The sequence below is a fragment of the Salmo salar genome, chromosome 13, assembly GCF_965601325.2.
Source record: "Salmo salar chromosome 13, fSalSal1, whole genome shotgun sequence".
In the NCBI taxonomy this organism is placed as follows: Eukaryota; Metazoa; Chordata; class Actinopteri; order Salmoniformes; family Salmonidae; genus Salmo; species Salmo salar.
The window spans coordinates 112,825,777-112,853,748 of record NC_138303.1 but is presented as its reverse complement, the minus strand read 5'-3'; the positions used below and the strand labels follow the sequence as shown (position 1 = coordinate 112,853,748).

Here is a 27,972-nt window from a genome sequence, read left to right as displayed (position 1 = left end):
TGTCAGACCTCTAGGACTATCTGCCAGACCTCTAGGACTCTCTCTGTCAGACCTCTAGGACTCTCTGTCAGACCTCTAGGACTCTCTGTCAGACCTCTAGGACTCTCTGCCAGACCTCTAGGACTCTCTGTCAGACCTCTAGGACTCTCTGTCAGACCTCTAGGACTCTCTGTCAGACCTCTAGGACTCTCTGTCAGACCTCTAGGACTCTCTCTGCCAGACCTCTAGGACTCTCTGTCAGACCTCTAGGACTCTCTCTGTCAGACCTCTAGGACTCTCTCTGTCAGACCTCTAGGACTCTCTGCCAGACCTCTAGGACTCTCTCTGTCAGACCTCTAGGACTCTCTCTGTCAGACCTCTAGGACTCTCTGCCAGACCTCTAGGACTCTCTGCCAGACCTCTAGGACTCTCTGTCAGACCTCTAGGACTCTCTCTGTCAGACCTCTAGGACTCTCTCTGTCAGACCTCTAGGACTCTCTGTCAGACCTCTAGGACTCTCTCTGTCAGACCTCTAGGACTCTCTCTGCCAGACTCTCTCTGTCAGACCTCTAGGACTCTCTCTGTCAGACCTCTAGGACTCTCTCTGTCAGACCTCTAGGACTCTCTCTGTCAGACCTCTAGGACTCTCTGTCAGACCTCTAGGACTCTATCTGTCAGACCTCTATGACTCTCTCTGTCAGACCTCTAGGACTCTCTCTGCCAGACCTCTAGGACTCTCTCTGTCAGACCTCTAGGACTCTCTCTGTCAGACCTCTAGGACTCTCTGCCAGACCTCTAGGACTCTCTGTCAGACCTCTAGGACACTATGTCAGACCTCTAGGACTCTCTCTGTCAGACCTCTAGGACTATCTGCCAGACCTCTGGGACTCTCTCTGTCAGACCTCTAGGACTCTCTGTCAGACCTCTAGGACTCTCTCTGTCAGACCTCTAGGACTCTCTGTCAGACCTCTAGGACTCTCTGTCAGACCTCTAGGACTCTCTCTGTCAGACCTCTAGGACTCTCTCTGTCAGACCTCTAGGACTCTCTGCCAGACCTCTAGGACTCTCTGCCAGACCTCTAGGACTCTGTCAGACCTCTAGGACTCTCTCTGTCAGACCTCTAGGACTCTCTCTGTCAGACCTCTAGGACTCTCTGTCAGACCTCTAGGACTCTCTGCCAGACCTCTAGGACTCTCTGTCAGACCTCTAGGACTCTCTGTCAGACCTCTATGACTCTCTCTGTGAGACCTCTAGGACTCTCTCTGTCAGACCTCTAGGACTCTCTCTGTCAGACCTCTAGGACTCTCTCTGTCAGACCTCTAGGACTCTATCTGTCAGACCTCTAGGACTCTATCTGTCAGACCTCTAGGACTCTCTGTCAGACCTCTAGGACTCTCTCTGTCAGACCTCTAGGACTCTCTCTGTCAGACCTCTAGGACTCTCTCTGTCAGACCTCTAGGACTCTCTCTGTCAGACCTCTAGGACTCTCTGTCAGACCTCTAGGACTCTCTCTGTCAGACCTCTAGGACTATCTGCCAGACCTCTAGGACTCTCTCTGTCAGACCTCTAGGACTCTCTGTCAGACCTCTAGGACTCTCTCTGTCAGACCTCTAGGACTCTCTCTGTCAGACCTCTAGGACTCTCTCTGTCAGACCTCTAGGACTCTCTGTCAGACCTCTAGGACTCTCTCTGCCAGACCTCTAGGACTCTCTGTCAGACCTCTAGGACTCTCTCTGTCAGACCTCTAGGACTCTCTGTCAGACCTCTAGGACTCTCTCTGCCAGACCTCTAGGACTCTCTCTGTCAGACCTCTAGGACTCTCTCTGTCAGACCTCTAGGACTCTCTGCCAGACCTCTAGGACTCTCTGTCAGACCTCTAGGACACTATGTCAGACCTCTAGGACTCTCTCTGTCAGACCTCTAGGACTATCTGCCAGACCTCTGGGACTCTCTCTGTCAGACCTCTAGGACTCTCTGTCAGACCTCTAGGACTCTCTCTGTCAGACCTCTAGGACTCTCTGTCAGACCTCTAGGACTCTCTGTCAGACCTCTAGGACTCTCTCTGTCAGACCTCTAGGACTCTCTCTGTCAGACCTCTAGGACTCTCTGCCAGACCTCTAGGACTCTCTGCCAGACCTCTAGGACTCTGTCAGACCTCTAGGACTCTCTCTGTCAGACCTCTAGGACTCTCTCTGTCAGACCTCTAGGACTCTCTGTCAGACCTCTAGGACTCTCTGCCAGACCTCTAGGACTCTCTGTCAGACCTCTAGGACTCTCTGTCAGACCTCTAGGACTCTCTCTGTGAGACCTCTAGGACTCTCTCTGTCAGACCTCTAGGACTCTCTCTGTCAGACCTCTAGGACTCTATCTGTCAGACCTCTAGGACTCTATCTGTCAGACCTCTAGGACTCTCTGTCAGACCTCTAGGACTCTCTCTGTCAGACCTCTAGGACTCTCTCTGTCAGACCTCTAGGACTCTTTCTGTCAGACCTCTAGGACTCTCTCTGTCAGACCTCTAGGACTCTCTGTCAGACCTCTAGGACTCTCTGTCAGACCTCTAGGACTCTCTGCCAGACCTCTAGGACTCTCTGTCAGACCTCTAGGACTCTCTCTGTCAGACCTCTAGGACTCTCTGCCAGACCTCTAGGACTCTCTCTGCCAGACCTCTAGGACTCTCTGTCAGACCTCTAGGACTCTCTCTGTCAGACCTCTAGGACTCTCTGTCAGACCTCTAGGACTCTCTCTGCCAGACCTCTAGGACTCTCTCTGTCAGACCTCTAGGACTCTCTCTGTCAGACCTCTAGGACTCTCTCTGTCAGACCTCTAGGACTCTCTGCCAGACCTCTAGGACTCTCTCTGTCAGACCTCTAGGACTCTCTCTGTCAGACCTCTAAGACTCTCTGCCAGACCTCTAGGACTCTCTGTCAGACCTCTAGGACTCTCTGCCAGACCTCTAGGACTCTCTGCCAGACCTCTAGGACTCTGTCAGACCTCTAGGACTCTCTCTGTCAGACCTCTAGGACTCTCTCTGTCAGACCTCTAGGACTCTCTGTCAGACCTCTAGGACTCTCTGCCAGACCTCTAGGACTCTCTGTCAGATCTCTAGGACTCTCTGTCAGACCTCTATGACTCTCTCTGTGAGACCTCTAGGACTCTCTCTGTCAGACCTCTAGGACTCTCTCTGTCAGACCTCTAGGACTCTATCTGTCAGACCTCTAGGACTCTCTCTGTCAGACCTCTAGGACTCTCTCTGCCAGACTCTCTCTGTCAGACCTCTAGGACTCTCTCTGTCAGACCTCTAGGACTCTCTCTGTCAGACCTCTAGGACTCTCTCTGTCAGACCTCTAGGACTCTCTGTCAGACCTCTAGGACTCTATCTGTCAGACCTCTATGACTCTCTCTGTCAGACCTCTAGGACTCTCTCTGCCAGACCTCTAGGACTCTCTCTGTCAGACCTCTAGGACTCTCTCTGTCAGACCTCTAGGACTCTCTGCCAGACCTCTAGGACTCTCTGTCAGACCTCTAGGACACTATGTCAGACCTCTAGGACTCTCTCTGTCAGACCTCTAGGACTATCTGCCAGACCTCTGGGACTCTCTCTGTCAGACCTCTAGGACTCTCTGTCAGACCTCTAGGACTCTCTCTGTCAGACCTCTAGGACTCTCTGTCAGACCTCTAGGACTCTCTGTCAGACCTCTAGGACTCTCTGTCAGACCTCTAGGACTCTCTCTGTCAGACCTCTAGGACTCTCTCTGTCAGACCTCTAGGACTCTCTGCCAGACCTCTAGGACTCTCTGCCAGACCTCTAGGACTCTGTCAGACCTCTAGGACTCTCTCTGTCAGACCTCTAGGACTCTCTCTGTCAGACCTCTAGGACTCTCTGTCAGACCTCTAGGACTCTCTGCCAGACCTCTAGGACTCTCTGTCAGACCTCTAGGACTCTCTGTCAGACCTCTATGACTCTCTCTGTGAGACCTCTAGGACTCTCTCTGTCAGACCTCTAGGACTCTCTCTGTCAGACCTCTAGGACTCTATCTGTCAGACCTCTAGGACTCTATCTGTCAGACCTCTAGGACTCTCTGTCAGACCTCTAGGACTCTCTCTGTCAGACCTCTAGGACTCTCTCTGTCAGACCTCTAGGACTCTCTCTGTCAGACCTCTAGGACTCTCTGTCAGACCTCTAGGACTCTCTGTCAGACCTCTAGGACTCTCTGCCAGACCTCTAGGACTCTCTGCCAGACCTCTAGGACTCTCTCTGTCAGACCTCTAGGACTCTCTGCCAGACCTCTAGGACTCTCTCTGCCAGACCTCTAGGACTCTCTGTCAGACCTCTAGGACTCTCTCTGTCAGACCTCTAGGACTCTCTGTCAGACCTCTAGGACTCTCTCTGCCAGACCTCTAGGACTCTCTCTGTCAGACCTCTAGGACTCTCTCTGTCAGACCTCTAGGACTCTCTGCCAGACCTCTAGGACTCTCTCTGTCAGACCTCTAGGACTCTCTCTGTCAGACCTCTAAGACTCTCTGCCAGACCTCTAGGACTCTCTGCCAGACCTCTAGGACTCTCTGTCAGACCTCTAGGACACTCTGTCAGACCTCTAGGACTCTCTCTGTCAGACCTCTAGGACTATCTGCCAGACCTCTAGGACTCTCTCTGTCAGACCTCTAGGACTCTCTGTCAGACCTCTAGGACTCTCTGTCAGACCTCTAGGACTCTCTCTGTCAGACCTCTAGGACTCTCTCTGTCAGACCTCTAGGACTCTCTCTGTCAGACCTCTAGGACTCTCTCTGTCAGACCTCTAGGACTCTCTGTCAGACCTCTAGGACTCTCTCTGCCAGACCTCTAGGACTCTCTGTCAGACCTCTAGGACTCTCTGTCAGACCTCTAGGACTCTCTCTGTCAGACCTCTAGGACTCTCTGTCAGACCTCTAGGACTCTCTCTGTCAGACCTCTAGGACTCTCTCTGTCAGACCTCTAGGACTCTCTCTGTCAGACCTCTAGGACTCTCTGCCAGACCTCTAGGACTCTCTCTGTCAGACCTCTAGGACTCTCTCTGCCAGACCTCTAGGACTCTCTGCCAGACCTCTAGGACTCTCTGTCAGACCTCTAGGACTCTCTCTGTCAGACCTCTTGGACTCTCTCTGTCAGACCTCTAGGACTCTCTGTCAGACCTCTAGGACTCTCTCTGTCAGACCTCTAGGACTCTCTCTGTCAGACCTCTAGGACTCTCTGTCAGACCTCTAGGACTCTCTCTGGCAGACCTCTAGGACTCTCTGTCAGACCTCTTCTCTCTGTCAGACCTCTAGGACTCTCTCTGCCAGACCTCTAGGACTCTCTGTCAGACATCTAGGACTCTCTCTGTCAGACCTCTAGGACTCTCTGTCAGACCTCTAGGACTCTCTGTCAGACCTCTAGGACTCTATCTGTCAGACCTCTATGACTCTCTCTGTCAGACCTCTAGGACTCTCTCTGCCAGACCTCTAGGACTCTCTCTGTCAGACCTCTAGGACTCTCTCTGTCAGACCTCTAGGACTCTCTGCCAGACCTCTAGGACTCTCTGTCAGACCTCTAGGACACTATGTCAGACCTCTAGGACTCTCTCTGTCAGACCTCTAGGACTATCTGCCAGACCTCTGGGACTCTCTCTGTCAGACCTCTAGGACTCTCTGTCAGACCTCTAGGACTCTCTCTGTCAGACCTCTAGGACTCTCTGTCAGACCTCTAGGACTCTCTGTCAGACCTCTAGGACTCTCTCTGTCAGACCTCTAGGACTCTCTCTGTCAGACCTCTAGGACTCTCTGCCAGACCTCTAGGACTCTCTGCCAGACCTCTAGGACTCTGTCAGACCTCTAGGACTCTCTCTGTCAGACCTCTAGGACTCTCTCTGTCAGACCTCTAGGACTCTCTGTCAGACCTCTAGGACTCTCTGCCAGACCTCTAGGACTCTCTGTCAGACCTCTAGGACTCTCTGTCAGACCTCTATGACTCTCTCTGTGAGACCTCTAGGACTCTCTCTGTCAGACCTCTAGGACTCTCTCTGTCAGACCTCTAGGACTCTCTCTGTCAGACCTCTAGGACTCTATCTGTCAGACCTCTAGGACTCTATCTGTCAGACCTCTAGGACTCTCTGTCAGACATCTAGGACTCTCTCTGTCAGACCTCTAGGACTCTCTGTCAGACCTCTAGGACTCTCTCTGTCAGACCTCTAGGACTCTCTCTGTCAGACCTCTAGGACTCTCTCTGTCAGACCTCTAGGACTCTCTCTGTCAGACCTCTAGGACTCTCTGCCAGACCTCTAGGACTCTCTGTCAGACCTCTTCTCTCTGTCAGACCTCCAGGACTCTCTCTGTCAGACCTCTAGGACTCTCTCTGTCAGACCTCTAGGACTCTCTGCCAGACCTCTAGGACTCTATCTGTCAGACCTCTAGGACTCTCTCTGTCAGACCTCTAGGACTCTCTCTGCCAGACCTCTAGGACTCTCTCTGCCAGACCTCTAGGACTCTCTGCCAAACCTCTAGGACTCTGTCAGACCTCTAGGACTCTCTCTGTCAGACCTCTAGGACTCTCTCTGTCAGACCTCTAGGACTCTCTCTGTCAGACCTCTAGGACTCTGCCAGACCTCTAGGACTCTCTCTGCCAGACCTCTAGGGTTCTCTGTCAGACCTCTAGCCCTGTAGGGAATAGGGTGCCATTTGGGACACATCCAGACTGTGAGTTAGTGAGTTGAGACTGTTTGCTGTGTGAGTTAGTGAGTTGAGACTGTTTGCTGTGTGAGTTAGTGAGTTGAGACTGTTTGCTGTGTGAGTTAGTGAGTTGAGACTGTTTGCTTATCATTTGCATGGTGGCACTGTTGCCTCGCTAATAAATTAGCTTTGACAGTCTTTACAGCATTATGGCAGACAGGTTAGGAGCCAGTCTATACACACAGACAGGTTAGGAGTCAGTCTACACACAGACAGGTTAGGGGCCAGTCTATACACACAGACAGGTTAGGAGTCAGTCTATACACACAGACAGGTTAGGAGTCAGTCTATACACACAGACAGGTTAGGAGTCAGTCTATACACACAGACAGGTTAGGAGTCAGTCTATACACAGACAGATTAGGGGCCAGTCTATACACACAGACAGGTTAGGGGCCAGTCTACACACACAGACAGGTTAGGAGTCAGTCTATACACAGACAGGTTAGGGGCCAGTCTATACACAGACAGGTTAGGAGCCAGTCTATACACACAGACAGGTTAGGGGCCAGTCTATACACAGACAGGTTAGGAGCCAGTCTATACACACAGACAGGTTAGGGGCCAGTCTATACACACAGACAGGTTAGGAGCCAGTCTATACACACAGACAGGTTAGGGGCCAGTCTATACACACAGACAGGTTAGGAGCCAGTCTATACACACAGACAGGTTAGGAGTCAGTCTATACACAGACAGGTTAGGGGCCAGTCTATACACACAGACAGGTTAGGAGCCAGTCTATACACACAGACAGGTTAGGAGCCAGTCTATACACACAGACAGGTTAGGGGCCAGTCTATACACACAGACAGGTTAGGAGCCAGTCTATACACAGACAGGTTAGGAGTCAGTCTATACACACAGACAGGTTAGGGGCCAGTCTATACACACAGACAGGTTAGGAGCCAGTCTATACACACAGACAGGTTAGGGGCCAGTCTATACACACAGACAGGTTAGGAGCCAGTCTATACACACAGACAGGTTAGGGGCCAGTCTATACACAGCCTGACTGATTATATATCATTCTGGTCCCCTGACACACTGACTGACTGACTGACTGACTGACTGACTGGCTGGCTGACTGACTGACTGGCTGACTGGCTGGCTGACTGACTGGCTGACTGGCTGACTGGCTGACTGACTGACTGACTGGCTGACTGACTGGCTGACTGACTGACTGACTGGCTGACTGGCTGACTGGCTGACTGACTGACTGACTGGCTGACTGGCTGACTGACTGGCTGACTGGCTGGCTGACTGACTGGCTGACTGACTGGCTGACTGACTGACTGACTGACTGACTGACTGGCTGACTGACTGGCTGACTGACTGGCTGACTGGCTGACTGGCTGACTGGCTGACTGACTGGCTGACTGACTGGCTGACTGGCTGACTGTAGTTCATTCAAGTTAATTGGAGAATCCAGTGGGTTCTGGTAGTCTTTAATAGTTGACTCTAAGATTAGTATTTGATCATGTATATGTTTTTGCTGTTTGTTCTATGTTATAGAGCCAAAAAGATTGGAGAAGTGGTTTACCCATACATCTCTGTTTTGGATAGATAACTCTCCATGTTGTTGTTTGTTTAGTGTTTTCCAATTTTCCCAGAAGTGGTTAGAGTCTGTGGATTCTTCAATTACATTGAGCTGATTTCTGACGTGCTGTTCCTTCTTTTTCCGTAGGGTATTTCTGTATTGTTTTAGTGATTCACCATAGTGAAGGCGTAGACTCAGGTTTTCTGGGTCTCTATGTTTTTGGTTGGACAGGTTTCTCAATTTCTTTCTTAGCTTTTCGCATTCTTCACCAAATCATCTGTCATTTTTAACTTTCTTAGGTTTTCTGTTTGAAGTTTATAGATTTGATAGGGAAGCTGAGAGGTTAAACATACTGTATAGGTTTTCTACTGCCAAGTTTACACCTTCACTGTTACAGTGGAACGTTTTGTCCAGGAAGTTGTCTAAAAGGGATTGAATTTGTTGTTGCCTAATAGTTTTTTGGTCGGTTTCCACACTAGTTTCCTTCCATCTATAGCATTTCTTAATATTATTATGTTCCTTTGGCTTTGATGCCTCATGATTGAGTATTGATCTGTTCAAGTAGACTGGGGTTTTGCTGTGCTCTGATAGGGGTGTCAGTGGACTGACTGTAAACGCTCTGAGAGACTCTGGGTTTGAGGTCAGTGATAAAGTAGTCTACAGTACTACAGCCAAGAGATGAGCTGTAGGTGTACCTACCGTAGGAGTCCCCTCGAAGCCTACCATTGACTATGTCCATACCCAGAATGCGACAGAGCTGCAGGAGTTGTGACCCGTTTTTGTTGGTTATGTTGTCGTAGTTGTGTCTAGGGGGGCATATGGGGGAGGGAATGCTGTCACCTCCAGGTAGGTGTTTGTCCCCCTGTGTGCTGAGGGTGTCAGGTTCTTGTCTAGTTCTGGCATTTAGGTCACCACAGACTAGTACATGTCCCTGGGCCTGGAAATGATTGATTTCCCCCTCCAGGATGGAGAAGCTGTCTTCATTATAGTATGGGGATTCTAGTAGGGGGATATAGGTAGGATGGAGAAGCTGTCTTCATTAAAGTATGGGGATTCTAGTGGGGGGATATAGGTAGGATGGAGAAGCTGTCTTCATTATAGTATGGGGATTCTAGTGGGGGGATATAGGTAGGATGGAGAAGCTGTCTTCATTAAAGTATGGGGATTCTAGTGGGGGGATATAGGTAGGATGGAGAAGCTGTCTTCATTAAAGTATGGGGATTCTAGTGGGGGGATATAGGTAGGATGGAGAAGCTGTCTTCATTATAGTATGGGGATTCTAGTAGGGGGATATAGGTAGGATGGAGAAGCTGTCTTCATTATAGTATGGGGATTCTAGTGGGGGGATATAGGTAGGATGGAGAAGCTGTCTTCATTAAAGTATGGGGATTCTAGTGGGGGGATATAGGTAGGATGGAGAAGCTGTCTTCATTAAAGTATAGGGCTTCATTGCCATGGGAAACATGTTAACATTGCCAAAGCAAGTGAGGTAGATAATAAACAAAAATTAAATAAACAATAACAATGAACAGTAAACATTTAACATAGAGAAGTTTCAAAAGAATAAAGACATTACAAATGTCATATTATGTATATATATATATAGTGTTGTAACGATATACAAATGGTTAATGTACAAAAGGATAAGCATAATTATGGGTTGTATTTACAATGGTGTTTGTTCTTCACCGGTTGACCTTTTCTTGTGGCAACAGGTCACACATCTTGCTGCTGTGATGGCACACTGTGGTATTTCACCCAGTAGATATGGGAGTTTATCAAAATTGGATTTGTTTTTAAAATTCTTTGTGTATCTGTGTAATCTGAGGGAAATATGTGTCTCTAATATGGTCATATATTTAGCAGGAGGTTAGGATGTGCAGCTCAGTTTCCACCTCATTTTGTGGGCAGTGTTGCACATAGCCTGTCTTCTCTTGAGAGCCAGGTCTGTCTACAGCGACCTTTCTCAATAGCAAGGCTATGATCTCTGAGTCTGTACATAGTCAAAGCTTTTCTTAAGTTTGGGTCAGTCACAGTGGTCAGGTATTCTGCCACTGTGTACTCTCTATTTAGGACCACATAGCATTCTAGTTTGCTCAGTTGCTCTCTAGTCTCTCTCTCTCTAGTCTCTCTCTAGTCTCTCTCTAGTCTCTCTAGTCTCTCTAGTCTCTCTCTAGTCTCTCTCTAGTCTCTCTAGTCTCTCTAGTCTCTCTAGTCTCTCTCTCTAGTCTCTCTCTCTAGTCTCTCTAGTCTCTCTAGTCTCTCTAGTCTCTCTCTAGTCTCTCTAGTCTCTCTAGTCTCTCTCTCTAGTCTCTCTCTCTCTCTAGTCTCTCTCTATCTAGTCTCTCTCTAGTCTCTCTAGTCTCTCTCTCTAGTCTCTCTCTCTAGTCTCTCTAGTCTCTCTCTCTAGTCTCTCCTAGTCTCTCTAGTCTCTCTAGTCTCTCTAGTCTCTCTCTCTCTAGTCTCTCTCTCTCTCTCGTCTCTCTCTAGTCTCTCTAGTCTCTCTAGTCTCTCTAGTCTCTCTAGTCTCTCTCTCTAGTCTCTCTAGTCTCTCTAGTCTCTCTAGTCTCTCTCTCTCTCTAGTCTCTCTCTATCTAGTCTCTCTCTAGTCTCTCTAGTCTCTCTAGTCTCTCTATCTAGTCTCTCTAGTCTCTCTAGTCTCTCTCTCTAGTCTCTCTCTCTAGTCTCTCTCTAGTCTCTCTCTCTCTAGTCTCTCTAGTCTCTCTAGTCTCTCTCTCTAGTCTCTCTAGTCTCTCTAGTCTCTCTAGTCTCTCTCTCTAGTCTCTCTAGTCTCTGTAGTCTCTGTAGTCTCTCTCTAGTCTCTCTCTCTAGTCTCTCTCTCTAGTCTCTCTAGTCTCTCTCTCTAGTCTCTCTAGTCTCTCTCTAGTCTCTCTCTCTAGTCTCTCTCTAGTCTCTCTCTAGTCTCTCTCTAGTCTCTCTAGTCTCTCTAGGTCTCTCTAGTCTCTCTCTCTAGTCTCTCTCTCTCTCTCTCTCTAGTCTCTCTCTCTAGTCTCTCTCTATCTAGTCTCTCTCTAGTCTCTCTAGTCTCTCTCTCTAGTCTCTCTCTATCTAGTCTCTCTCTAATCTCTCTCTAGTCTCTCTCTAGTCTCTCTCTAGTCTCTCTAGTCTCTCTAGTCTCTCTCTAGTCTCTCTCTAGTCTCTCTCTAGTCTCTCTAGTCTCTCTAGTCTCTCTCTCTAGTCTCTCTCTCTAGTCTCTCTCTAGTCTCTCTCTAGTCTCTCTAGTCTCTCTAGTCTCTCTCTAGTCTCTCTCTCTAGTCTCTCTCTCTCTCGTCTCTCTCTAGTCTCTCTAGTCTCTCTAGTCTCTCTCTAGTCTCTCTCTCTCTAGTCTCTCTCTCTCTCTCTCTAGTCTCTCTCTCTAGTCTCTCTCTATCTAGTCTCTCTCTAGTCTCTCTCTCTAGTCTCTCTAGTCTCTCTAGTCTCTCTAGTCTCTCTAGTCTCTCTCTCTAGTCTCTCTAGTCTCTCTCTCTCTAGTCTCTCTAGTCTCTCTCTCTAGTCTCTCTCTCTCTCTGTCTCTAGTCTCTCTCTCTAGTCTCTCTCTATCTAGTCTCTCTCTAATCTCTCTAGTCTCTCTCTCTAGTCTCTCTAGTCTCTCTCTAGTCTCTCTCTAGTCTCTCTATCTAGTCTCTCTCTAGTCTCTCTCTCTAGTCTCTCTCTCTCTCTCTCTCTCTAGTCTCTCTCTAGTCTCTCTCTATCTAGTCTCTCTCTAGTCTCTCTAGTCTCTCTCTCTAGTCTCTCTCTCTAGTCTCTCTCTAGTCTCTCTAGTCTCTCTCTCTCTCTCGTCTCTCTCTAGTCTCTCTAGTCTCTCTAGTCTCTCTCTCTAGTCTCTCTCTCTAGTCTCTCTCTAGTCTCTCTCTAGTCTCTCTCTCTAGTCTCTCTCTATCTAGTCTCTCTCTAGTCTCTCTAGTCTCTCTCTCTAGTCTCTCTAGTCTCTCTAGTCTCTCTAGTCTCTCTCTCTAGTCTCTCTAGTCTCTCTCTCTCTAGTCTCTCTCTCTCTCTGTCTCTAGTCTCTCTCTCTAGTCTCTCTCTATCTAGTCTCTCTCTAGTCTCTCTAGTCTCTCTCTCTAGTCTCTCTAGTCTCTCTAGTCTCTCTCTCTAGTCTCTCTAGTCTCTCTCTCTAGTCTCTCTAGTCTCTCTAGTCTCTCTATCTAGTCTCTCTCTAGTCTCTCTAGTCTCTCTAGTCTCTCTCTAGTCTCTCTCTCTAGTCCCTCTCTAGTCTCTCTCTAGTCTCTCTAGTCTCTCTAGTCTCTCTCTCTAGTCTCTCTCTCTCTCGTCTCTCTCTAGTCTCTCTAGTCTCTCTAGTCTCTCTAGTCTCTCTCTCTAGTCTCTCTAGTCTCTCTAGTCTCTCTCTCTAGTCTCTCTAGTCTCTCTCTCTAGTCTCTCTAGTCTCTCTCTCTCTAGTCTCTCTCTCTCTCTGTCTCTAGTCTCTCTCTCTAGTCTCTCTCTATCTAGTCTCTCTAGTCTCACTCTCTAGTCTCTCTAGTCTCTCTAGTCTCTCTCTCTAGTCTCTCTAGTCTCTCTAGTCTCTCTCTCTAGTCTCTCTAGTCTCTCTAGTCTCTCTCTCTAGTCTCTCTAGTCTCTCTAGTCTCTCTATGTAGTCTCTCTCTCGTCTCTCTCTCTCTAGTTTCTCTAGTCTATCTAGTCTCTCTCTAGTCTCTCTCTAGTCTCTCTAGTCTCTCTCTAGTCTCTCTAGTCTCTCTCTCTAGTCTCTCTCTAGTCTCTCTAGTCTCTCTATCTAGTCTCTCTAGTCTCTCTAGTCTCTCTCTCTAGTCTCTCTCTAGTCTCTCTAGTCTCTCTATCTAGTCTCTCTAGTCTCTCTCTCTAGTCTCTCTAGTCTCTCTCTCTAGTCTCTCTCTCTCTAGTCTCTCTAGTCTCTCTAGTCTCTCTCTAGTCTCTCTCTAGTCTCTCTCTAGTCTCTCTAGTCTCTCTCTAGTCTCTCTCTCTAGTCCCTCTCTAGTCTCTCTCTAGTCTCTCTAGTCTCTCTAGTCTCTCTAGTCTCTCTCTCTAGTCTCTCTCTCTAGTCTCTCTCTCTAGTCTCTCTCTAGTCTCTCTCTAGTCTCTCTCTCTAGTCTCTCTCTCTAGTCTCTTTCTCTAGTCTCTCTCTAGTCTCTCTCTAGTCTCTCTCTAGTCTCTCTAGACTCTCTAGTCTCTCTATCTAGTCTCTCTCTAGTCTCTCTCTAGTCTCTCTAGTCACTCTAGTCTCTCTCTCTAGTCTCTCTAGTCTCTCTAGTCTCTCTCTAGTCTCTCTCTCTCGTCTCTCTCTAGTCTCTCTAGTCTCTCTAGTCTCTCTAGTCTCTCTCTAGTCTCTCTAGTCTCTCTATCTAGTCTCTCTCTAGTCTCTCTAGTCTCTCTAGTCTCTCTCTCTAGTCTCTCTCTCTAGTCTCTCTCTCTCGTCTCTCTCTAGTCTCTCTAGTCTCTCTCTCTAGTCTCTCTCTAGTCTCTCTAGTCTCTCTCTCTAGTCTCTCTAGTCTTTCTCTCTCTAGTCTCTCTCTCTAGTCTCTCTATCTAGTCTCTCTCTCTAGTCTCTCTCTAGGCTCTCTCTCTCTTTCTCTCTAGTTATCCAAGATGGCGTAGCAGTCAGTATTTTGTCCTTGTCTTGTCGTGTCCCGTGTATATATATTTTTATATATTTCTCTTCGTATATCTTTTTAATATTTTTTCTAAAACTCAACTTCAAAACACTCTCCTGCAACCAGCCTCACCCAATGTGGTGCAGATCTGGTTTTTTCTATTATTCACCTCAAATCCGAATCCCCCAACAGAAGCTAGCCAGCTCACTAGCTACTAGCTAGTAGTCAGCAGCTAACCTTTAGCTCGGAAAGCTCTCGCCAGTCTGTACAACGTGACTCAAACCAGAGCATACCGGACCCATTTTCTCTCCATATCCCCGGATTCCTACCGCAAGCTCTGGACATTTTCACCTGGATCTTCGCAGCTAGCTAGCTGCTATCCGAGTACTGGCTAACGTCGGTCCCGGAGCAAGCACCAATTAGCCTGGAGCTAGCCCATGCTAGGCCCTTTCTCCCGGTTAGCTAAAGAGGCCCATCAGCCACTCCTGGGCTACAATACCTGGACCCCTTCTACTGCCGGTACGGGGCACGAACCTCGCTGATCCTTCACGACTGGACTACGACGTAATCTGCTCGAGGGGGTACTCAACTGGCCTCTACATCACGACCACCCCTGAATGCCTGCTAGCCGCGGCCCGCTAGCTGTCTAGAGCATATTGGACTGTTAGCTGTATAGATCCATTGGCCAATTTCTTGGGTCACTATACCTATTTTTTGCCAATTGGACTTGGACCCCTCTGCTACTCGGAACCCTACTAATCCATCACGACTGGTCTATCGACTTTCCTCCGTCGTGACGTCCCTCTAAGCCCCGGTCTGCTAGCTTGCTATCCCCGGTCTGCTAGCTTGCTAGCGCCGGTCTTCTAGCTTGCTAGCCCCGGTCTTCTAGCTTGCTAGCCCCGGTCTTCTAGCTTGCTAGCCCCGGTCTGCTAGCTTGCTATCCCCGGTCTGCTAGCTTGTTAGCCCCGGTCTTCTAGCTTGCTAGCCCCGGTCTTTCCTCCATCGTGACGTCCCTCTAAGGCCCTTCTGCTAGCTTGCTAGCCCCGGTCTGCTAGCTTGCTATCCCCGGTCTGCTAGCTTGCTAGCCCCTGGTCTTCTAGCTTACCAGCCCCGGTCTTCTAGCTTGCCAACCCCGGTCTGCTAGCTTGCTATCCCCGGTCTGCTAGCTTGCTAGCCCCGGTCTGCTAGCTTGCTAGCCCCGGTCTGCTAGCTTGCTAGCCCCGGTCTGCTAGCTTGCTAGCCCTGGCCTGCTAACTGTCTGAATCGCCATGTCTCCAGCCAGCCCAACCACTCACTGGAGCCCTATGATCACCCGGCTACGCATGCCTCTCCCTAATATCAATATGCCTTGTCCATTACTGTCCTGGTTAGTGATTACTGTCTTACTTCACTGTAGAGCCTCTAGCCCTGCTCCATATGCCTCTCTCATTATTACTCAATGCCTAGGTTTACCTCCAATGTACTCACATCCTACCATAGCTCTGTCTGTACATTATGCCTTGAATCTATTCTCTTACGCCCAGAAACCTGCTACTTTTACTCTCTGCTCTGAACGCACCAAACGACCAGTCCTGATAGCCCTTAGCCGTACCCTTATCCTACTTCTCCTCTGTTCCTCTGGTGATGCAGAGGTTAATCCAGGCCCTGCAGTGCCTAGCTCCACTCCTACTCCCCAGGTGCTCTCATTTGTTGACTTCTGTATCCGTAAAAGCCTTGGTTTCATGCATGTTAACATTAGAAGCCTCCTCCCTAAATTTGTTTTATTCACTTCTTTAGCACACTCTGCCAACCCGGATGTCCTACTCGTGTCTGAATCCTGGCTTAGGAAGTCCACCAAAACCCCTGAAATTTCCATCCCTAACTATAACATTTTCCGACAAGATAGAACTGCCAAAGGAGCGGTGTTGCAATCTACTGCAGAGATAGCCTGCAGAGTTCTCTCCTACTATCCAGGTCTGTGCCCAAACAATTTGAACTTCTACTTTTAAAAATCCACCTTTCCAGAAACAAGTCTCTCACTGTTGCCGCTTGTTACAGACCGCCCCTCAGCCCCCAGCTGTGCTCTGGACACCATATGTGAACTGATTGCCCCCCATCTATCTTCAGAGCTCGTACTGTTAGGTGACCTAAACTGTGACATGCTTAACACCCCAGCCATCCTACAATCTAAGCTTGATGCCCTCAATCTCACACAAATTATCAATGAACCCACCAGGTACAACCCCAAATCTGTAAACACGGGCACCCTCATAGATTTCATCCTAACTAACTCGCCCTCCAAATACACCTCTGCTGTTTTCAATCAAGATCTCAGCGATCACTGCCTCATTGCCTGCGTCCGTAATGGGTCTGCGGTCAAACGACCACCCCTCATCACTGTCAAACACTCCCTAAAACACTTCAGCGTGCAGGCCTTTCTAATCGACCTGGCCGGGGTTATTCTTTAAAAGTGCCTTCCTCACCTTCTTAAATAAGCATGCCCCATTCAAAAAAATGTAATAACCAGGAACAGATATAGCCCTTGGTTCACTCCAGACCTGACTGCCCTTGACCTGTACAAAAACATCCTGTGGTGTACTGCATTAGCATCGAACAGCCCCCGTGATATGCAACTTTTCAGGGAAGTTAGGAACAAATATACACAGGCAGTTAGGAAAGCTAAGGCTAGCTTTTTTAAACAGAAATTTGCTTCCTGCAACACAAATTCAAAATAGTTCTGGGACACTGTAAAGTCAATGGAGAATAAGAGCACCTCCTCCCAGCTGCCCACTGCACTGAGGCTAGGAAACACTGTCACCACCGATAAATCTATGATAATCGCGAATTTCAATAAGCATTTCTCTACGGCTGGCCATGCTTTCCACCTGGCTACCCCTACCCCGGTCAACAGCCCTGCAAAATCTGGACCCTACAAATCAGCCGGGCTAGACAATCTGGACCCTCTCTTTCTAAAATTATCTGCCGAAATTGTTGCAATCCCTATTACTACCCTGTTCAACCTCTCTTTCTTATTGTCTGAGATTCCCATAGATTGGAAAGCTGCCGCGGTCATCCCCCTCTTCAAAGGGGGAGACACTCTAGACCCAAACTGCTACAGACCTATATCTATTCTACCCTGCCTTTCTAAGGTCTTCAAAAGCCAAGTTAACAAACAGATTACCGACCATTTCAAATCCCACCGTACCTTCTCCGCTATGCAATCTGGTTTCAGAGCTGGTCATGGGTACACCTCAGCCACGCTCAAGGTCCTAAACGATATCATAACCGCCATCGATAAGAGACATTACTGTGCAGCCGTATTCATCGACCTGGCTAAGGCTTTCGACTCTGTCAATCACAACATTCTTATTGGCAGACTCAACAGTCTTGGTTTCTCAAATGACTGCCTCGCCTGGTTCACCAACTACTTCTCTGGTAGAGTTCAGTGTGTAAAATCGGAGGGCCTGTTATCCGGACCTCTGGCAGTCTCTATGGGGGTGCCACAGGGTTCAATTCTTAGGCCGACTCTCTTCTCTGTATACATCAACGATGTCACTCTTGCTGCTGGTGAGTCTCTGATCCACCTCTACGCAGACGACACCATTCTGTATACATCTGGCCCTTCTTTGGACACTGTGTTAACTAACCTCCAGATGACCTTCAATGCCATACAACAGTCTTTCCGTGGCCTCCAACTGCTCTTAAATGCAAGCAAAACTAAATGCATGCTCTTCAACCGATCGCTGTCCGCACCTGCCCGCCCGTCCAGCATCACTACTCTGGACGGTTCTGACTTAGAATATGTGGACAACTACAAATACCTAGGTGTCTGGTTAGACTATAAACTCTCCTTCCAGACTCACATCGAACATCTCCAATCCAAAATTAAATCTAGAAGCGGCTTCCTATTTCGCAACAAAGCATCCTTCAGTCATGCCACCAAACATACCCTCGTAAAACTGACCATCCTACCGATCCTCGACTTCGGCGATGTCATTTACAAAATAGCCTCCAACACTCTACTCAGCGAATTGGATGCAGTCTATCACAGTGCCATCCGTTTTGTCACCAAAGCCCCATATACTACCCATATACTACCCACCACTGCGACCTGTATGCTCTCGTTGGCTGGCCCTCGCTTCATAGTCTTCGCCAAAACCCACTGGCTCCAGGTCATCTACAAGTCTCTGCTAGGTAAAGCCCCACCTTATCTCAGCTCACTGGTCACCATAGCAGCACCCACCCGTAGCATGCGCTCCAGCAGGTATATCTCACTGGTCACCCCCAAAGTCAATTCTTCCTTCGGCCGCCTTTCCTTCCAGTTCTCTGCTGCCAATGACTGGAACGAACTGCAAAAATCACTGAAGCTGGAGACTCTTACCTCCCTCACTAGCTTTAAGCACCAGCTGTCAGAGCAGCTCCCAGATCACTGCACCTGTACATAGCCCATCTGTTAATAGCCCATCCAACTACCTCATCCCCATACAGTTATTTATTTTGCTCCTTTGCACCCCAGTATCTCTACTTGCACATTCATCTTCTGCACATTCTACCATTCCAGTGTTCAATTGCTATATTGTAATTACTTCGCCACCATGGCCTATTTATTGACTTACCTCCCTTATCCTACCTCATTTGCTCACATTGTATATAGACTTTTTCTACTGCATTATTGATTGTAAAAAAAAAAAATAAAAAAAAAAAATGCTTGTAATTAAAATGAGATGTATGAATTGTATGCAATCACTACTGTAAGTCGCTCTGGATAAGAGCGTCTGCTAAATGACTAAAATGTAAATGTAAATGTATGTTGTTTTATTCCATGTGTAACTCTGTGTTGTTGTTTGTGTCGAACTGCTTTGCTTTATCTTGGCCAGGTCGCAGTTGTAAATGAGAACTTGTTCTCAACTAGCCTACCTGGTTAAATAAAGGTTAAATAAATTTAATAAAAAATAAATAAAAAATAGCTGTGTTTGAATACTCATACTACCCACACTAAACGTACTATTTGTGAAGTGAATTGAGTATATAGTACTGATCATAGTATGGATATAGTTAGTATGCCAAAAGTTCCTGGATGTCGTACTAAATTCGCCAAAATATGAAGTATACACGCAGAGGACACTATTTCGGTACTTTAGGGCCCATAATGCAATTCTTCAAGAAATGGGCGTGGATTCACATCGTTTTCATATTTTAAGAAAATGGCGGAAAAATATGCAGCCGAAGTCCAACGAGAGCGCATACAAATTCATTGCTTTAACTAATTATGACAAATGTTAACTAAATGTTGAGCAATGTAATAAAGTAAAGACTTTTCAAATAAGTCTTTATTTTCAAATAATATTACGCTGCACGTATTGTTGGCTGTCCTTACGAACCACGTAGCATATCATTACAGTACCTTACATTAGTGCTTTCGTAAATTCGCTCAGGCTATCTACTCCGATTTCAGAGCACTCTCATCTGAGTGTACCTTAGCGCAGAATAATGAATTTACGAGCGCTTAACACCAGTTGAGTATGGCCTGTGACAGTTAACATCAGCAAAAAAGTGTAATTAAATTGATGCCAGCAACACATTTTGTCACCAACACTCTGGATAACATGAAAACTGCCTAACCAGCTCTGCTAGGGCGAGTAAAATGGTCAGAGTGGTCACTCATTTGTGTCTGGAAGTAGCTATCAAGCTAGCCAACGTTAGCTTGGGAGATTGACTGCCGTTGTAAGCTCAAAACGCTCAAATCCACCCTACTCCTCGGCCCGAGCGTCCAGAGAGCACTCTGAGAGCGAAACATTCTGAATTTACAAACGGACAATCTGACAAAGCTCTGAATTTACAAACGGACAATCTGACAACGCTCTGAATTTACAAACGGACAATTTCACAACACTCTGAATTTACGAGCACACTCTGGCACTCCAGATTGAATTTAAGAACACACACAAAGTCGTAAAATGTCTAACTAGTAATTTGTTATGCTAACTAGCTAGCAAGAGGTTGCATAGAACTAGCTAGCAGCATCTACTTCCGGTAGACAGGCAAAGAGCTAGTACGCTCAACTGAAAGGATACTGGTCATTTACAGTATACTAAAATGAACTAATAGTATGTAGTATATACTCATTAAATATGTAGTATACAGTATACTAACATGAACTAATAGTATGTAGTATATACTCATTAAGTATGTAGTGTACAGTATGTTAGTATGGGTATTCATTAGTATGTAGTATACAGTATGTTAGTATGGGTATTCATTAGTATGTAGTATATACTCATTAAGTATGTAGTGTACAGTATGTTAGTATGGGTATTCATTAGTATGTAGTATACAGTATGTTAGTATGGGTATTCATTAGTATGTAGTATATACTCATTAAGTATGTAGTGTACAGTATGTTAGTATGGGTATTCATTAAGTATGTAGTATACAGTATGTTAGTATGGGTATTCATTAGTATGTAGTATATACTCATTAAGTATGTAGTATACAGTATGTTAGTATGGGTATTCATTAGTATGTAGTATACAGTATGTTAGTATGGGTATTCATTAAGTATGTAGTATACAGTATGTTAGTATGGGTATTCATTAGTATGTAGTATACAGTATGTTAGTATGGGTATTCATTAGTATGTAGTATACAGTATGTTAGTATGGGTATTCATTAGTATGTAGTATACAGTATGTTAGTATGGGTATTCATTAGTATGTAGTATACAGTATGTTAGTATGGGTATTCATTAGTATGTAGTATACAGTATGTTAGTATGGGTATTCATTAGTATGTAGTATACAGTATGTTAGTATGGGTATTCATTAGTATGTAGTATACAGTATGTTAGTATGGGTATTCATTAGTATGTAGTATACAGTATGTTAGTATGGGTATTCATTAGTATGTAGTATATACTCATTAAGTATGTAGTGTACAGTATGTTAGTATGGGTATTCATTAAGTATGTAGTATTCAGTATGTTAGTATGGGTATTCATTAAGTATGTAGTATACAGTATGTTAGTATGGGTATTCATTAGTATGTAGTATATACTCATTAAGTATGTAGTGTACAGTATGTTAGTATGGGTATTCATTAAGTATGTAGTATACAGTATGTTAGTATGGGTATTCATTAAGTATGTAGTATACAGTATGTTAGTATGGGTATTCATTAAGTATGTAGTATACAGTATGTTAGTATGGGTATTCATTAGTATGTAGTATATACTCATTAAGTATGTAGTATTCAGTATGTTAGTATGGGTATTCATTAAGTATGTAGTATACAGTATGTTAGTATGGGTATTCATTAAGTATGTAGTATACAGTATGTTAGTATGGGTATTCATTAGTATGTAGTATACAGTATGTTAGTATGGGTATTCATTAAGTATGTAGTATACAGTATGTTAGTATGGGTATTCATTAGTATGTAGTATACAGTATGTTAGTATGGGTATTCATTAGTATGTAGTATTCAGTATGTTAGTATGGGTATTCATTAGTATGTAGTATATACTCATTAAGTATGTAGTGTACAGTATGTTAGTATGGGTATTCATTAAGTATGTAGTATACAGTATGTTAGTATGGGTATTCATTAAGTATGTAGTATACAGTATGTTAGTATGGGTATTCATTAGTATGTAGTATATACTCATTAAGTATGTAGTATTCAGTATGTTAGTATGGGTATTCATTAAGTATGTAGTATACAGTATGTTAGTATGGGTATTCATTAAGTATGTAGTGTACAGTATGTTAGTATGGGTATTCATTAAGTATGTAGTATTCAGTATGTTAGTATGGATATTCGAACACAGCTGACATGTGCAGGTTTATTGGTCTGTCAGACACTGTCCCTCAACTTATGTCAGGCAGCAATGTAGTAGTGCGCTGCCAACCCACAGCTCTCTGCGTCCTCCCCCAACAGGACGGGTAGCCTGTCCTCACCAGAGAGGTCTTTGAAACCTTGAATAAGGGTTTCAAATTTGGGGAAATGGCACTAATTGTTTTATATTTTTGACTTTTTGTCAGGAAATGCAGCTCCGTCTCAGGTTCTGCTGTTGTGCAGTGGTTGCACAGCCTTTCCTCTACAGGGAGCCAGGTTTTCCTGTGTCTACCCTTCTCAATGGCAAGGCTGTGCTCACTGAGCCTGTACTTTGTCAAGGTTTTTCTAAGGTTTTGATCAGTAACCATGGTCAAATAGTTAGCCACGGTGTACTGTCGATTTAGGGCCAGATAGCACTGCATTTTGCTTTGTGTTTGTGTTTCCCATTAAGTAATGTAGTTTTGTTTTGACTGTGTTGTAATTTGTTTAATTCTGATTGATTGGATGTTCTGGTCCTGAGGCTTCAGTGTGTTAGTAGAACAGGTTAGTGAACTCAGCCCCAGGACCAGCTGGATGAGGGTCCTGAGGCTTCAGTGTGTTAGTAGAACAGGTTTGTGAACTCAGCCCCAGGACCAGCTGGATGAGGGTCCTGATGCTTCAGTGTGTTAGTAGAACAGGTTTGTGAACTCAGCCCCAGGACCAGCTGGATGAGGGTCCTGAGGCTTCAGTGTGTTAGTAGAACAGGTTTGTGAACTCAGCCCCAAGGCCAGCTGGATGAGGGGACTGAGGCTTCAGTGTGTTAGTAGAACAGGTTAGTGAACTCAGCCCCAGGACCAGCTGGATGAGGGTCCTGAGGCTTCAGTGTGTTAGTAGAACAGGTTTGTGAACTCAGCCCCAAGGCCAGCTGGATGAGGGGACTGAGGCTTCAGTGTGTTAGTAGAACAGGTTAGTGAACTCAGGACCAGCTGGATGAGGGGACTCTTTTCTTTGCTCATCTCTTGGCATTGCAGGGCTTGGTAATGATATGAGAGGAGGTCACTGTATTTTAGATGTTTCCAAAACTTAATTCTGCCCTGCATGCATTGTTGCATTGTTTGTAGTTTTCCTCTGGACATGTAGGAGAATCTTACAGAACTCTGCATGCAGGGTTTCAATGGGGTGTTTGTCCCAGTTGATGAAATCTTGTTTTGCAAGTGGACCCCACACCTCGCTGCCATAAAATGCAATTGGTTCAATGACACATTCAATTAGTTTTAGCCAAATTGTAATCAGTATTTCAATTTGAATTTGTTTTTAATGGCGTAGAATGCCCTGCGTGCTTTCTCTCTCAGTTCATTCACTGCCTCATTAAGGTGTCCAGTTGAGCTTATTTTTAAACCTCAGTAATTGTAGTGTGTACAGTACTCTATATATTTAAACCTCAGTAATTGTAGTGTGTACAGTACTCTATATATTTAAACCTCAGTAATTGTAGTGTGTACAGTACTCTATATATTTAAACCTCAGTAATTGTAGTGTGTACAGTACTCTATATTTTTAAACCTCAGTAATTGTAGTGTGTACAGTACTTTATATATTTTGTACCAATTGAGAACTGTGGTCTAATTCCCTGAGATCTGGATCTTCTCTGGAAAATCATTATTTTAGTCTTTTTGGGGGGTTTACTGCCAGGGACCAGGTCTGGCAGTACTGCTCTATCAGGTCCAGGCTCTGCTGTAGGCCATGTGCTGTGGGGGTTTACTGCCCGGGCCCAGGTCTGGCAGTACTGCTCTAGCAGGTCCAGGCTCTGCTGTAGGCCATGTGCTGTGGGGGGTTTACTGCCAGGGCCCAGGTCTGGCAGTACTGCTCTAGCAGGTCCAGGCTCTGCTGTAGGCCATGTGCTGTGGGGGGTTTACTGCCAGGGCCCAGGTCTGGCAGTACTGCTCTAGCAGGTCCAGGCTCTGCTGTAGGTCAGGTGCTGTGGGGGTTTACTGCCAGGGCCCAGGTCTGACAGTACTGCTCTAGCAGGTCCAGGCTCTGCTGTAGGCCATGTTCTGTGGGGGTTTACTGCCAGGGCCCAGGTCTGGCAGTACTGCTCTAACAGGTCCAGGCTCTGCTGTAGGCCATGTGCTGTGGGTGGGACCAGTTCATCGGAGCTACTCAGACCCCAAGCAGCAAGTGCAAACATCTAAAAACAGACTAAATGAAGCTACTTACTGAGCAATAGAGCAGACGACATCCCAAATGCCACTCTTTTCCATCCACAGTGCCTTACACATTACCTACCTCATTTGCACACACTGTATATAGATTTTCCTACTGTATTATTGACTGTATGTTTGTTTTACTCCACGTGTAACTCTGTGTTGTTGTTGTTTGTGTCACACTGCTTTGCTTTATTCTTGTCCAGGTCGCAATTGTAAATGAGAACTTGTTCTCAACTGGCCTACCAGGTTAAATAAAGGACTTGTTCTCAACTAGCCTACCTGGTTAAATAAAGGATGTGTTCTCAACTGGCCTACCTGGTTAAATAAAGGACTTGTTCTCAACTAGCCTACCTGGTTAAATAAAGGACTTGTTCTCAACTGGCCTACCTGGTTAAATAAAGGACTTGTTCTCAACTAGCCTACCTGGTTAAATAAAGGACTTTGTTCTCAACTGGCCTACCTGATTAAATAAAAGGTGAAATTTAAAAAATAAATCATAATAATAAAAACTTTGGACCAGGGACCATCAGGTTTAGAAAACACAGCTTGTCTCAACGTTCCTCCCAGGCAATAAGGTCTTATTTAGCCAGCTAGTGGTGGAACTACAATACTCATCATCCTGTCATCATGAACATAAGCAGACCACGTTTTATGGCAGCGACACGACCAACACCAATAATAATATAGCTGGAAGCAGCAATTAGGCACGACGCAGCTACACCCACAGCGAAGGCAGGCCCAAACATCCATACAGACAGAATAGGATTTCTTTCTCCCAAAAGGTTTCATCAGCTGTCCCCCATGGGAGAACCGTTTTGGGTTCCACGTGCATCTGTCTCCCTGTTTTTTCTCTGTCTCCCTGTTTCTCTCTGTCTCCCTGTTTCTCTCTGTCTCCCTGTGTCTCTCTGTCTCCCTGTTTCTCTCTGTCTCCCTGTTTCTCTCTGTCTCCCTGTTTCTCTCTGTCTCCCTGTTTCTCTCTGTCTCCCTGTTTCTCTCTGTCTCCCTGTTTCTCTCTGTCTCCCTGTGTCTCTCTGTCTCCCTGTTTCTCTCTGTCTCCCTGTGTCTCTCTGTCTCCCTGTTTCTCTCTGTCTCCCTGTTTCTCTCTGTCTCCCTGTTTCTCTCTGTCTCCCTGTTTCTCTCTGTCTCCCTGTTTCTCTCTGTCTCCCTGTGTCTCTCTGTCTCCCTGTTTCTCTCTGTCTCCCTGTTTCTCTCTGTCTCCCTGTTTCTCTCTGTCTCCTTGTTTCTCTCTGTCTCCCTGTGTCTCCCTGTTTCTCTCTGTCTCCCTGTGTCTCCCTGTTTCTCTCTGTCTCCCTGTTTCTCTCTGTCTCCCTGTTTCTCTCTGTCTCCCTGTTTCTCTCTGTCTCCCTGTGTCTCTCTGTCTCCCTGTTTCTCTCTGTCTCCCTGTTTCTCTCTGTCTCCCTGTTTCTCTCTGTCTCCCTGTTTCTCTCTGTCTCCCTGTGTCTCTCTGTCTCCCTGTGTCTCTCTGTCTCCCTGTTTCTCTCTGTCTCCCTGTTTCTCTCTGTCTCCCTGTTTCTCTCTGTGTCTCCCTGTGTCTCTCTGTCTCCCTGTCTCCCCGTCTCCCCGTCTCCCTGTCTCTCTGTCTCTCTGTCTCCCCGTCTCCCTGTTTCTCTGTGTGATTTAATGGAAGAAGGATGGTAGACAGGGTGGGTGTGTCCATAGTCTGCATGCCTTCTGCTGGGAATGTTCCTGTTTGTTTAGAGGAACAATGACAAGGCTTCCATAGGAGCACTGCTTGGCTGGCCAGGCTGCATAACACACAATGTTAAGGAACTCCGCTTGGTTGATCCACATTCTGGAAACTGTGTATGTGTTCTGTCAAGTTCTGTCATCATTGATGACCCACAATCAACTGGGTCATATTCAATATGGCACAACATAGCAAAACGTTGTGCAATGGAGAGACAAAACCAAGGTTTGTTATCAGGTTCTGGTAGTCCCTCCTAGGTTCAGTCCCTTTTTCCCGTTCGGTGACTAATTAATAACTTCCTTAAGTGTTCCCTCCTCATTTCCAGAAGGGGTTAAACTATGACTTTACTGACTGCTGTTCTCTCTCTCTCTCTCTCTGTCTCTCTCTCTCTCTCTCTCTCTCTCTCGCTCTCTCTCTCTCTCTCTCTCCCTGCTCTCTCTCTCTCGCTCTCTCTCTCTCTCTCTCCCTGCTCTCTCTCTCTCGCTCTCTCTCTCTCTCTCTCTCTCTCTCTCTCTCCCTCTCTCTCTCTCTCTCCCTCTCTCTTCCTCTCTCTTCCTCTCTCTCTCTCTTCCTCTCTCTTCCTCTCTCTCTCTTCCTCTCTCTTCCTCTCTCTCTCTCTCTCTCTCTCCCTGCTCTCTCGCTCTCTCTCTCTCTCTCTCTTCCCCTCCCTCTGTCTCTTTCCTTCTCTCTCTGCTCTGCCCCCTCTCCCCCTCTACCCCCTCTCTCCCATCCTACAGCTAATGGCAACGATAGCAGACAGTTTAAAGGAGATCGTTCTCCCTGTGGTCCTTCCCGAGTGCTCCACGTCCGCAAGGTTCCCATCGAGGTTTCTGAGGCTGAGCTCATCTCTCTAGGAGTCCCATTCGGTAGAGTCACTAACCTGTTGATGCTCAAAGGGAAAAATCAGGTAAGAACAGTCTGCGTCCCAAGTAGTGCAACATATAGGCCCTATGTAGCGCAGTCATTTTGACCAGGTTACAGGGACGGGGTTGGAGGGTTTAACCTTTTAAGTACATCAAGGTCTTTGTGAATTGGAGGCCTGGTCTTCCTCTACCTCCACTTGTTCTCCACCTGCCTCTCCCTATCCTCTGCTGCCTTCCTCTACCTCCCCCTGCCTTCCTCTACCTCCACTTGTTCTCCCCCCCCCCCCACCTCTCCCCGTCTCCCCCTTCCTTCCTCTACCTCCCCCTGCCTTCCTCTACCTTCCCCTTGTTCTCCCCCCGCCTCTCCCTGCCTCTCCCTTCCTCACCTGCCTCTTCCTGCTTCTCCCTCTCTCCCGGCCTCCCCCCTGCTTCCCCACATTCTGCTCAAGGACCCTTTCACGTTCAAATGGAAATGTGATATTTACACAAGAATAGAAAGACTCCATTTACTAAATACTCTGATACATAAATTATCCTGTCCAATTTGTCTGGCTTGATTGGTTCTATTAGGTATCAAAAAGGGATGCAGTGGGCTCCCAGCATAATGTGTCAGTTTAAGCTGAGAACAAGTCTTATTTAGCACAACACTGTCACGTCGTTCGTCGGAATGAGGAGACCAAGGCGCTGCGTGTGTATCGTTCCACATTTTTCTTATAACTGTGAAACTATGCAGGACATACAAATAAACTAATAAACAAAACAACAAACCGTGATGAAGAGGTGCAACATACACTACCTCAAAATAATCTCCCACAAAACCTAGTGGGAAAAACAACCACTTAAATATGATCCCCAATTAGAGACAACGATGACCAGCTGCCTCTAATTGGAGATCACCCCCCCCCCCCCCCCCAAAAAAACAAACATAGAAATACAAAAACTAGAACCCCACATAGAAATACATAAACTAGACAAAACCCCCAACATAGAAAAAAGAAATTAGAACCAACATAGACATAAATAAACTAGACAAAAACCCTCTGTCACACCTTGACCTACTCTACCATAGAAAAAATAAAAGCTTTCTATGGTCAGGACGTGCCAAACGCAAGTTTAATTTCCCCATAATTTTGTCTCTTAAAGGTGCAAAACTTGCATTGGAATGAATGAAAACAAAATGACATTGTAGATGTCTAACATTTCTAACATTGTACCTATGGGTGTTTCTAGGATTTGAAGACATTGAGGTGCTTAGATCAAAGGGGGAATCCTCTGTTGGCAAACGTAATAATACGTGAGCGAGATTTAGGTATCTTCACATTTCTTATGCAGGCAACGGGGACAATGGTCACTGAACTTATTAGCAAATATCCCTTTGGCTGTAAACTTATGAGGGCATATGTGCTTCAGTCAGGAAAAAAAAACGTTCTCTCGTCTCTTCGGTCTCAGCTAGCTAGCAAGCCAGTAGCTACCAAAGTGGCTAGCTTGCCAAGATAGCTACAGAACCAAAACCCATCAAATACACTTGCTGGAAGTAAACAGATATTCCTAATAT

General features: G+C 46.3%; 1 protein-coding gene across 4 annotated transcripts in view; it reads left to right on the top strand.

Moving 5' to 3' along the window:
* The window catches only part of LOC106594274 (polypyrimidine tract-binding protein 3), a 189,298-nt gene that overhangs the window by 46,289 nt on the left and 115,037 nt on the right, over positions 1-27,972 (top strand). For all 4 annotated transcript variants that reach the window (XM_082960603.1, XM_082960604.1, XM_082960606.1 and 1 more), the window contains exon 3: positions 26,292-26,461. In XM_082960603.1, coding sequence (XP_082816729.1) covers positions 26,292-26,461 — 170 coding nt within the window. The remainder of the gene's footprint in view (positions 1-26,291; positions 26,462-27,972) is intronic.